The 13,024-nt window shown below is 46.4% G+C and overlaps 1 protein-coding gene across 1 annotated transcript in view; it reads right to left on the reverse strand.

Moving 5' to 3' along the window:
• Positions 1 to 956, reverse strand: part of LOC141084412 (uncharacterized) — a 33,806-nt gene extending 32,850 nt beyond the window's left edge. Inside the window, exons 1-2 of the mRNA XM_073569138.1 lie at positions 233 to 956; positions 1 to 66 (exon numbers count right to left, since the gene is read on the reverse strand). The exon at positions 1 to 66 is cut by the window's left edge and continues 94 nt beyond it. Coding sequence (XP_073425239.1) covers positions 1 to 66; positions 233 to 278 — 112 coding nt within the window. The 5' untranslated portion in view covers positions 279 to 956. The remainder of the gene's footprint in view (positions 67 to 232) is intronic.
• Positions 957 to 13,024: the final 12,068 nt, after the last annotated feature.

Genomic DNA, 13,024 nt, shown 5'->3' on the forward strand with positions numbered 1-13,024 from the left:
TCTCCTGACGGATATCCCTGTTGAAGCGGTCCTTCATCGAGCGCCAACGGGTTCTGACTTTGTTCACTGTGGTGGAAAAAAAAAAAAAGAAAAAAAGTAAGACTATGCACTGGAGGCTGTGATCATCCAACTGTGTGTGATGATAGAAACTCCATGGAGTTAATAGCATCACACACAGTTGGGTGATCCCGGCCAAGATCACTGCTGCATCACACTGCATTTAAATACTTACGAAAATCCTTGCGGACCCGGGGAGAGGCGTTGTCCCAGCCATCCATCAGCGATGCGGCCACCTCGTTCCAGAGCCGCCGGATCACCACGTTGTCCGAGTGCAGTTGGTGACGGGTGTCCCACAACGGGACTCGCTCCTGGACTAGACGGATGAGCTCGTCGTTGTCCAGGGCGAGGTCCTCCTCCCGCTGTGGAGCCTAGAAAAGAAAGACAAACATTAATCTTTGAAAGATTTTAAAATAAAAAATCTCGAAAACTAGCTGAAGAGCCCGGCGCTGCCCGGGCATAGTAACTAACTGTGGTTAGTTATAGAAAATTATAATTATCCTCCATCCCATAGTCCCGTGCCCATATACCATCATACATATCCTCCATCCCATAGTCCTGTGCCCATATACCCATCATACATATTCGCCATCCCATAGTCCTGTGCCCATATACCCATCATACATATTCGCCATCCCATAGTCCTGTGCCCATATACCCATCATACATATTCGCCATCCCATAGTCCTGTGCCCATATACCCGTCATACATATCCTCCATCCCATAGTCCCGTGCCCATATACCATCATACATATCCTCCATCCCATAGTCCCATGCCCATATACCCATCATATATATCCTCCATCCCATAGTCCCGTGCCCATATACCATCATACATATCCGCCATCCCATAGTCCCGTGCCCATATACCCAAACAAACAAACATACACACACACACACACATATATACACATACACACATACTCACTTTGAGCTTTAGATATTGATACACAAGCCATGAAAATTTTTTGTTTTAAATGAAAATAAATGCAAAAAAAAGCAACAAACATCGAAAAAAACAACCATGAAAATTTAAAAAAAAAACTTTAAAAAATACCAAAAAAAAAAATAAAAAAATAAACCAGCCTAGAAAATAAGTAAAAAAAAAAAAACAGTCCGTCTGTACTTACATCACGTCTTCCCGCCCGCACTTGGCCTTGCTGCTCCTGCCGTTCCTCCGGTGGTGGTGGCGTGATGGAGGATGAGGTCTGAAAATTAAACCAAAAAAATTAACCACATGTGTTTATTTTTTCCAATCCATACGGAAGCATGGTACTCACTTCTTCTGCCTCTTGCCCTGTCCCTGGGACATATTCCTCACCAGATGAAGACATGCTGCAATAAAAAAAAAAAGAGACATAAGTACATAGAAATGTATTGAAATTTCAGCCAGACATTAGGTTTTTCATACTTACATTGGTGCAGCTTGTGCTGTGTGTCCACTCGTGAGCAATCCTTAAAGTATTGTGGAATCCCAGTGCCCACACCATTTTATCACCTTGGTTTAATTTTTTTTTTTTACTGTCTAGACCACATTTCAGTCGTGTTTATCTTAAAAACGCATGTGCATAAAATCGCAAGCGTGCGCAAGACCATGCGCACGTATGCGCTCCCATAGGCTCCAATGTGGTGTTTTTGCGCATTTCGTGCGCAAGCGTGCACATGCGTTTTTTTGACGAGACAGGGCGGAACCAAAAATGCAACATGTTGCGTCTGACGCGCCTGGCGCGAAAGACAAAAAAACGCATGCGCACAAAAGCGCAAGTATGCGCAAGACCATGCGCACATCATGTTAAATATAGGTGCGCAGTGCGCATGCGCACTGGTGCGCACGATGCGCTGCGCACAAAAGCGCAAATGTGAAACCAGCCTTATTACGCCTTCTAAACTCCTGACGTTGCGCCCTAGACAAAACCCTATCACATTGCATAGGTTCAGACGTTTGTTCAAAAGGTGTCAGCGCCTCCCATGTACTGTAGTTTTACATTCACGCAAACACCGATCAAATTGAATGGCCAATGACATAGAATCATCCAGACCAGAGGGATCAGGAAATCCCACCATAACATCATTTATGGTCTCTGATAAACCCTTCCGAAAGAGAGCTGCCAATGCACTATCATTCCATGTAGTAAGGACCACCCACTTTCTGAATTTTTGACAGTATAACTCTGCAGAATCCTGACCCTGGTTTAATGCCAACAGGGTTCTCTCAGCTTGATCAACATTCAACAGCATTAGGTTCATCATACAACAACCCCAACGCTTGAAAAAATGCATCCATATCCACATTAGTCAGAATAGGATTATCAGGTGTCAGAGTAAAAGCCCAATCCTGGAGATCGCTGCGCAGAAAGGAGATGACAATTTTAACCTGCTGTACAGAGCTCCCCGATGAGTTAGGCGTCAAGGCAAGAAATAATTTACAATTATTCTTAAAATTCAGAAATTTAGACCGATCCCCAGAAAACACATCAGGAGTAGGGATCTTAGGTTCAGCAGCATGTGACTGAATGAGGTAGGTGGAAATTCCCTGCACTTCAGAAGCAAGTTGTTCCACATGATCAGACAATTGCTTAATCTCCATTAGGAAAAAAAAAATCCTCCTTTGGCCCCAGAAAAAAAAAGAGGAAAAAATACATAAAAAAAATTCTGACCCTTTTTTTTCTTCTTTTTTAACAACTTTTCCCTGCTTTTGAGTACCTTAGAATCTGCGGTATGGCTGGTGATTCTGTTATGAATGGGTCACCGTGGAGAAAAAAACCTAAACAAGCTAAGCCCCAGAAAAACCAGAGAGGATGGTAACTATGCAGATTGCAGTTCCCTGATCCTAACCACACAACTAGCAGCAGCCGTGGAGCGTGCCTACGATGAACCTAGACGCCTTGTCATGGCCGGAGGACTAAATAAGCCTAAAGCAAAAAAAGGGGAAAACTAACTGCCCCAGAGCAGACCCCAAAGGAATAGACAGCCCCCACACATGTATTGACAGTGAAACAAGATGAAAACACAAACATAGGCAGGAAAATAGGCTGAGCAAACGATGGGGCCCAAACAAACTAGAAAGGATAGGAAAGGAAAGACACTGTCTGCATTCTGCCAAAAAACCCTACAAAAATAATGTCCAACACTTCTGATAACAAAATTAACCCTGAAGTCACTAGACTTCTCCCACTATATCAGCACTCTGAAATATTCTGAGGCAGCGCAAAAAGAGGCCAATCTAATAAGGGACAAAAAGCAAATTGGCAAATACAGATAAGTAAGAGTGGAAATTCAGCACAGCCCCAGCCAGGGCTGGCTGACCTCACAAAAAACAGAATAGACCAACAAAATCAAGTGTGAACATTAGCAGAAAAACTTAGCTTGAGCTGACTGGAACAGAGCTGAGGACCAAGACTTGACAAGCCAGAAGGAATCACCAGCACCAGAATAGGGCTTCGGCTGTCTTAAATCCAGTCTGAGATTCCTGAGGTCCAATCGTCATCCTCCTTATCAGGTGGCAGATCTCCACTGATTAAATCAGCCTCACTACCTCCTGTTACCACCAGAGGGAGCCTGGAAGGAGAACTCACAACTGGTAGACCAGAAAATGAACTCACAACACAGGGTCCCACCTCGGTGCTGTGTCCTCCTGGTCAGGAGCTCAGCCAACTTCCAGGCAAGATTAAGTACACCCTTCCAACACTCCACCAACATATGTGCCTTTTCTGAACGTCTCCTCTTATAGCACCTTTGAGTGAAGTACTCACAGTACTGAGTTACATTGGAGTTCCTCCTGTCAGATGTTCCTATGAACTCTACTTGTACGGCAGACAGCTGTAGCCTGCTTCGGGGACTCCTTGCTACCTAGTCCCGGCTCACTATCGTTGCTGTTGTGCCCCCAAGTCTTGTGTGGGAATAAAGTGGTCACTACTTCTATTCCTCCGATATCTGCTGCAGGACCATTAGTATCCATACAACCTCGGGGACCGGACCCCGGCCTTGCGCTTAGAACTTGGGAATGGTTCTCTCTTCCAACCCTGATCCTTAGTCCTCCTATTCTCCTTACATTCCGTTCTAATCCTTCTTTCCAATGTAGAATCAAGCTTCCTTTCTCTGTCTCTTTCCTGTGCTAGCAGACCCAGATCACTGTGGCCTGCTGCAGCACTTCCTTCTTCCATTCCTCTCCCGGGGATCTTCTCTTCCTCACTCTCTGTCCTTCTACATCCTCACTCACTGACTGAATGCAAAACTGACTGACTGACTCAACTCTTCCCGATCTTTTATGTGAACTAAACTCCACCCACCTCCAAGCACGTTTCGTGTTCCAAGCAGGGAGCCACCAAGGGGTGCTATGCTACACTACTTTGTGGTGTGGGGTGCAGGTGTTGAAGTGTGGTCAGGTGTCTCCACCTTACCTGGATAGTGGGGTGCCACACCTCAGGAGGAGGTGCAGTACCTCTGTGGCGACTGAACCCTCAGGGGCGCCACAATTGTCCATTACACCACCCCAATTATTGCCCTTTCCACCATCTCTATTATTGCTTTCTCCACCACCACCCCCGTCATTGCCCTCTCCATCACCCCAACACACACAGACACACACACCTCTCCACACATTCACCGCAGCCACAGAACACACACATACATACACACAGCAACACTCACCCATCTGCATGTTCCAACGCAGACAGAAAAATATTCATAATTGAGAGTCCTCAGTGGTTGATACCTTTTAATGGCTAACTGAAAAGATGGTAACACATTGCAAGCTTTCGAGACTACTCAGGTCTCTTCATCAGGCATTGACTGATACAAAATCTGAAGAATCATGTATTTATACACAACACAGCACAGAAAAAATGCAATAGATAAGACAAGTGACGCCAAGCAGAACTATCATTGTTGGAGAGGGAGAAACATAAATATTGGACCAGTTTATAGATAAAGAGTCTGGATGTTTTATTGTCCTCTGATTGGGGTCTCCTAATGTGTTGTGATGCCCCCACAAGGTTTTAGGAGCAAATTCCTTAATTGATGTAAAAAGACATAAATCCATGCGACACATTCATTCCAGCATTGAAAGTGTCAAAGGTCATCATGAGCTTGAACTCCCAGACTCTTCTCTCTCTCTGGGATGTAAAGTTACTTATCAATACCAGTAACTTCATATCCATGGTGTTATGATCAGGCATACAAAAATGTTTTGCCACAGGTAGGTCCATTCTTTTTTCCAACGCAGACAGACAGACACACACACACAAAGAGCACCACTCACCTCTTTGCATGTTCCCTGAAGCATCTTTCTCGCTGGCAGATTTCTATCTGACATAGAAGCGCGCTGAATGCTGACATCTTCCAGCCACACTGCTCTGTCAGATAGGAAGTGCGGGCAGGAACAGAGGATGGATCGCTCCTTGCCCGCTGCACATGAGGGCAATCTGGCAAGGGCCCCCCCGGAGCCTTGAGGCTGCATAAACAGACCAGATTTCCCTCAGTGTTAGCCGCACTGCGGGGTCCCCCCTCCACTTATGGGCCCCTGTGCAGCCACATCAGCTGCACAAGCGATATGTCTGCCCCTCGTGTTGAGCCGTTACTCTACTTATTATTTATTTTTTACATTTTATGTTTCATTTTTCCAAAGTTTGAATTTTTATTGCAGTTTCTTTTTTACATTTTTTCACTTTTTCACTTTTACATATTTTTAGTTTTGTGATTTTTATTTTTAATTTTTATTTTTATTCTTTATTTTTTGTAGTTTGTTTTGCATTTTTATATTTACTTTCAGTATTATATTTGTTATCACCATGGACGGGGGACACGTGGGCCCACATGTGTTCCCCTATACTGTCCATGTTACTATTTTATACTTTGTTAATTGTACACACCATGTTCGATATATAAAATGTAACTAGTTCTTACTATCCAGCCATTTAACCAATTACATCTGGCTTTGAGAGATTTATATGCAATTCTATCATATCATATTTTATGTGCATAATGAGTCCAACTACGGTATGCTATTTCTTTTATCTCAGGCTATGCTCCCACATACGAAGCTACATACACGCCCCTCTGAATAACAGGATCAGGAAGGCATGGGTTATCTGCCATCTGATACTGGTGCACACCCTCAGGCTAGTGATGTTGGCGACATGGCCTTGAGGGTGGATCCAGATGATGCCAACACCAGGGCGTTACCCGAATGACATAATATCAGACGCATCCAGGGTCACATGACACCGCCGTCTAATATCTGGTGTAACTTCTGGGAGACACTACTTTGAAATATGTGGCGTGACTTCTGGGTTCAGTATGATCTGGGCAGGATGTGCACATGACCACAATACCAAGGTATGACATAGATGAATGTCCTCTATAAATAAACCTCTACCATGGTCTATTCGTCACGCACCCCTACTAAGGAAGATTAGCTGAAACGCGCATCAAGGGGTCATACTGTTGCGGCCTCGAGTTTGGGTAACTATGTTCTATACTCCCTTATACATCCTGTGCTCAATAGCTGGGACTTTGTAATTATTTGTCATGATATCCTGCCCCAGAGTACTACAAAGCAACTTGAAAACCAATTGTTCTTGTAATATGTTGTAATGATACCCCTAGGTCTGTGTGCAGATTTTCGATTCTGAATCATGTTATAGTGTTTTCACAAGATATACAGTTAGGGCCAAGTCAGTCACCTGGTCTCAACCCAATTGAGCATGCATTTCACTTGTTAAAGACTAAACTTCAGAGAGAAAGGCCCACAAACAAACAGCAACTGAAAACCACCGCAGTGAAGGCCTGGCAGAGCATCAAAAAGGAGAAAACACAGCGTCTGGTGATGTCCATGAGTTCAAGACTTCAGGCAGTCTTTGCCAACAAAGGGTTTTCAACCAAGTACTAGAAATGAACATTTTATTTACAATTATTTAATCTGTCCAATTACTTTTGGTCCCTTTAAAAACAGGGTGGCACATGTTAAGGAGCTGAAATGTCTAAACCCTTCATCCAATTTTAATGTGGATCCCCTCAAATGAAAGCTGAAAGTCTGAACTTCGACTGCATCTGAATTGTTTTGTTTAAAATTCATTGTGGTAATGTCTAGAACCAAAATTAGAAAAATGTCTCTGTCCAAATATATATGGACCTAACTGTATTTATTGTCGTTCTGCAGCACACACCTGGGGTAAGCCCCTACACTTTCCATAATTATTTGCCTTTATATCACACGATCAAGCTTTTTGGTTGCATACAGTATTGTACTTTTGCAACTGGCACTTTAGTATATGTATTTTTTCTTTTTGTCTGATACAACTCTTATCATTTATTGTAAATGTTTGGATTTGCCCTAACATTATAACAGACAATTCATTATACCTGTCTGATTATGTATATATTGTAGAAATCCACCAAATGAGTGGAGGGAGATTTACTCGCTTGGCTGGTCTTTGAGGCATACACGGGGACAGGCCATCTACAGTTTCAGACCCGCAGCCGGGCAGTAGGTTCCCTACACATAGCTGTCACAGACTCTACCAGGTCCAGAACTTTCCTCTTGCTCTTCCAGAAAGTTCATTCCCAGACACTTCCAACACACCCAGGCCTTCCGGGACCTTGCACTCTGACCACTCAGGATCAAAACACACAATCCCATGTGACTCAACCTCAGTCACACTATATGGTACATGACCACATTCACAAGTGAGGTATGGATCACATGGTCATGACCTCATTACAGGTCCTACTACATACAGCCAGACACATACAGGCTTTATCATGGGCGTTCAGACATACGCCCACATGCATATTCTGAGTAGCATATACAGCACCCCCTAGCTTTAACAGAGGTTACTGCACCACATACCCTCCCCCCTGTTCAAACTTGTGAGGTTGAACATTTGTCGCACACTAAGTGCCTCGAGACCGGGTACCCACTGTCACCTTTCCCTACAAGTCGAGAGGACTGCCTCAGTCTGTTTTGGGCATCATTCGGCATCATAACTGTGTGAGGCCTCCCCCGCCCCCAGCTTTCAGTATATCAGCCTTGGGCTTTGGCCCTCAAGTCTCAGTCTGTCTGTGTCACCAGACCCTTTTTAGTCTCCTCAGTTTTCCAGTACGCCCCGTCACCCGACTTTTCGTTCCATGACCGGCTCTCCCGGTTGGTGAGGTCATAAGTCCCACTTACAGTCGAGCCCACTGTCTGGTCTAAGTCTGACCCATCTAGTACATCAAAGGAGCTACTGTCCAGGTCTCTCAGTCTCATACTGAGAGTAGAACTGCCACTTGCAGATCCTCAACGTTCTTGTCTTGCTGAAAGTCTTCGGCTACCTGTCACTTCATTATTTAGAGGGTACCATCTGGTCCTTATACCCCGATATGAAGGCGGCCATCATCTCATGTTCTGCATCTGTTTAACTGCTCTATCTCCTTCAGGTACGTTACCCGATATTCCAGGAGCATTCGGAAGTTCCTAAGGCTTTCCACGGAGCCAACAACAATGACAGGAATCATGTATTTTTCATCAGATACACCTGGACTTCACCATCCGGTGGGATCCTCACCCTCGCCACACCGGATTCATTCACAAGCTCTTGCATCACATTTCCAAGCCTTCCAATGACTCACGCCACCAGATGTTTGGGTACCGGAATTATGTCTTCCACCAAGCCCAGCCGATTTTTAGCTTCCCTCGCACGCTCCAGACGTCGAGCGGCTTTCACATTACTCAGCATGACCATCTGTTTTGCGTGGAGACATTGCAGATGCATATCCGTCAAGACAGACAACCGCTTCACTGTGTCTTCCGTGGTTGACAGTAAGACCAAATGCTGAGTCTCAGGTGCCCAGTGCACCCTACAAGCTTTGACCGCCTTTTTAAAAGCCTCATGCACCCCCTCACTGGTACAGGCTTCTTGCATGTCTCTATTACGCACTTGAAGATTGAGGGTTCACTCTCTTCATGGACGGAAGGTTCTCTCTCAGCCAAGGAATTTTCCATCAAGGCCTCTACTACAACCGGGGGATTGACTTGTTCCGTTCTCAGCGCACAATCTTCCTTAGTTTTACACTCTTCAGGCCCCCTCACTAAGATAGGCATTTGTAACTCCGCCTCGGACACGGCCGCTGTAAGTCTTCAACCACCAACGCCTCCTCTTGTGGAAGACCTCTCACTGCTTCTCTGATCACTTCCATGTCTTCCCTTAAGGCCTTATTCACACTTTGCCATGTTGACAGGTGACCTCTGAGCTCAGAGACTTCCTTCTCCAGCTCATCCACTCTATGCTCAGCCGTTTGTCTCAGGGCCTTTTCTTGTATGTTATGCTCTAAATTGCCTTTAGTTCGGCCTGTAAATCTGCCACCTTTTTCTTCTCACCAGAGCACTTTTTAAAGAGGTCCTGGACCTCCTGTGCTTCCTTCTCTCCAGATTGGGCCTTGACTGCTGCAAGCTCGGACTCCAGGTGGTGCACCTGCTCCAACTGCGTGGAGTTGGCAACTTCTATATTCGCCACCTTCAAACTTTCCTTCGCCAGCTGTTGACAGACCTCTTCACACTCTTTCTCAAAGTTTTGGACAAGTGCTTCTACCTGGTGGAAACTGTCAGCTCGCTCTTTCCAGGTGCACAGTTCCTGTGTCAGCTTGTCGATTAGCTCCTCTAGTTGTCGTGTGACCTCAGTTGAATTGGCCAGCTTCTCCAGCAGCTCTTCTATTTTGTCTGAGGGTGCAGTTTGTTCAGCCCCTTTTCTGCCCTTAGGCCTCCTGCGACGGGAGGAAGACTTGCTACTTAAACTTGAGTCAGTATTACTGCATTCTTTTCCACTGTCGTCACCATCTGAATGGCAGTCACCACCACCCAATCGGTAATCCTGGGACCAGCGGTCCCCCTTTATAACAGTATTTGACTCCACTCCTGGAGTTTCCCCATCTTCACCTTGTGAAGCACTGTCATTCCCGTGTGTCCGAATTTCAGTCTGCACAACATTAGACTCAGTCCTAGTGGTTGCTACTGGCAATAACACGTCACAGTCACACCACACAGTATGGGGAACCCCCAAGATGCTCTCTGAGTGTCAGCTTCACTCGGTTTGCATACTACATCTCTATCAGCCACACTGTCATATACTTCAGGTGACCTTAGGTAAGTAAGTTGGGCCGACGCATCCCTTCCTCCGGTCGCCCCTATGTCTGACCCGTCCATTTTGGGAGGTGTTACAGCCTTAATGTATGCCACCCCATCAGCAGAGAGGCCTCCATCATCCTGCTGTAGAGGAGCTCCCCCTCACACAAGTCTGAAAACATCCTAGAGTCCCGGCCTACTACCACCGGACAGGTTAAGTTTGGGACTAGAGCAACGTCCTGGCCTTTCATGTCCCTGATCGTCTCGAGGACCACCCAGGCTATTGGATAGTCCTTAGTGCACCCATGGGTGTAGGTGACCGCGATCTTCCCTTCAGGCTTCATAAATTTATCGGGCACCGTCCTCACTAGGGTCACCGAGCTTCCAGAATCGACCATTCCAAACACATCCTCTCCATCCATCAGCAAGGCACACCCCCGAAAGCTTACATATATAGTATACTTGCCCCTGGCAGCAGTCTGTCTGTGTCACCCTTTTAACTTCGGGAAGCTCAGCCCCCTTTTGGGTAACTACTCCATTTTGGGATACTGCCCTGTTATGAATGGGTCACTGAGGAGGATGGCAGGAACAGGCTAAGCCACCAGAAGACCAGATAGGGTGGTAACTAAGCGGATTACAGACCCATGATCCTATCCGCACCACTAGGAGTAGCCGTGGAGCGTTCCTACGATGCCCTAGACACTTTGTCACGGCCGGATGACTAACTAAGCCTAAAGAAAGATGAAATCTAAACTGCCCTGGAGCTGATCCCCTAAGGAATAGACAACCCCCAAACATATATTGTTGGTGAGACAAGATGAGGCACAAACACATAAGCAGAAAACAGACTGAGCAAATGGTGGGGCCCAAGCTGTCTAGACTGGACAGGACAGAAAAATATACTGTCTGCAATCACGCACAAAACCCTGAAAAAGTCCAACACTTCTGATATACAAAAAAACCTGAGATCACACGATCTCATCCCCGCTAGATCAACACTCTGGTATAAACTGGCAGCAAGCAAAAAGATACTAACATAACAGGGGACTGAACAAGCAGCCAGATCCATTATATGCTCCCAGCCAGCAATCCCAGATTCCCAATTATCATCGTCAGATGGAGAACCTCCATCCACCTGGCCAGCTCCACTACTCTCAGTAACCACCAGAGGGAGCTTCGGCTCAGAAATCCGAACAAGGGAGTTCACAACACCGCCTCCTTTTGGGACCCCACCCCTTTTTGGGCAACTACACCCTTATGGAACTCCACCCCTTTTTGGGTCACTACTCCCTTTTGGGACTCCACCCCTTTTTGGGCCACTACCCTTTTTTGGCACTCCACCCCTTTTTGGGCCACTACCCCCTTTTAGGATACTGCCCCCTTTTGGGGCTCCACCCCCTTTTAGCAGCCATAGCTGTCTGAATTACTGCCCCCTTTAGGGACACCACCCCCTTCCTGGGGTACAACCTGTGGACTCTGCACGGTACTCTCAGGTCCAGTTTACACAGAACATGTATGTCTCTCAGGCTTGTACTGGCCCTTTAAGAGATTGTCTGCACTGGACCTCTGATGTCCTTTTACGACACCCCACCAGCTTCTGCTGATACTGCCACAGCTCCTGCTGTAGCCACAAACCTGCCGGCACCTCCGACTGCCGATCACAAGCGGCTGCTAGTATCCCTGCAGCTCTGCTGCTGCAGAACCTCTAGCTGCAACTGTAGCTGTACCTCCTGTTACCACAAGTCTCTGCATGCAACCGCTGCGCCTTCTTCATGGACCCGCTGATCCACAGCAAGCTTCGTAACCCCGCCGAGTTACAGCCAGACGCTTGTCACCTTCGTGACCCCACCGAGCCACCGCAAGCTGACTTGAGAAAAAATTCTGTGACCCCGCCGAGTCACAGGAAAACACCTCACACGTGCCTCCTGAACTGTTGCCCGTAGCAACCAAGTTTGTAGACCTCATCCATTGCCCCTAGCAACAAGGCTACCAGAGTGACCCTTAGCATTCTCCACCAATTGTAGAGATCCACCAAATGAGTGGACAGGGATTTACTCGCTTGGCCGGTCTTTGAGGCATACGCTGGGACACTCCGGGTTAAACAGTTCATTCGGTTTATTAAACATCAGCATAAACCGCTCTTCATGAATATAATAGCGTGTAGCTTCCAGTACAACGTCCGTTAAACATGCAGCGTTGCCACATAAAGCATACAAAGTCTCTTACTGACCCCGGTCAGTGTTACTCACAGTTTATCCCTCACGGGTTATCAGGGAAGTGGCTGCACTGGGATCACCGTTCCAGACAGTGCTATGCTCACTAGGCCGTCTACAGTTTCAGACCTGCAGCTGGGCAGTGGCTTCCCTACACAGAGCCATCACAGACTCTACCAGGTCAGGGCCTTTTCACGTGCTCTTCCAGGAAGTTCTGTTATGATTAGGTCACCGAGGAAGATAGCCGGGAAATAAGCTAGGCAGCCAGAAAACCAGAAAGGTTGGTAACTTAGCGGATTGCAGACCCCTAAACCTAACAACACAACTAGAATTAGCCGTGGGATGTACCTACGATGCCCTAGACACCTTGGCACAGCCAAAGAGTTAACTAAGCCTAAAGCAAGAAAGGGGAAAGTGTTGTGAACTCTCTTGATCTGACTTCTGAGTCGGGGCTCCCTCTGGTGGTTGCCACAGGTAGTGGAGCTGGTCGTATTGACTGGTCTATCACCGGAAGATGATGATTGGAAGTCAAGGGTTACTGACTGGGAGGATTTAAGTGAGCAAGCTTCCTTCAGTTGCTGCTGGTGATTTGTTTGTCTTCCTGTGCATTGTGAAGTCTGCTTTTTCCCCTCCTTGGTCTTGCATCATTCAGAT

Source organism: Dendrobates tinctorius, unplaced genomic scaffold (genome assembly GCF_039654945.1).
Source record: "Dendrobates tinctorius isolate UK_male_01 unplaced genomic scaffold, ASM3965494v1 ptg000022l, whole genome shotgun sequence".
Classification (NCBI taxonomy): Eukaryota; Metazoa; Chordata; class Amphibia; order Anura; family Dendrobatidae; genus Dendrobates; species Dendrobates tinctorius.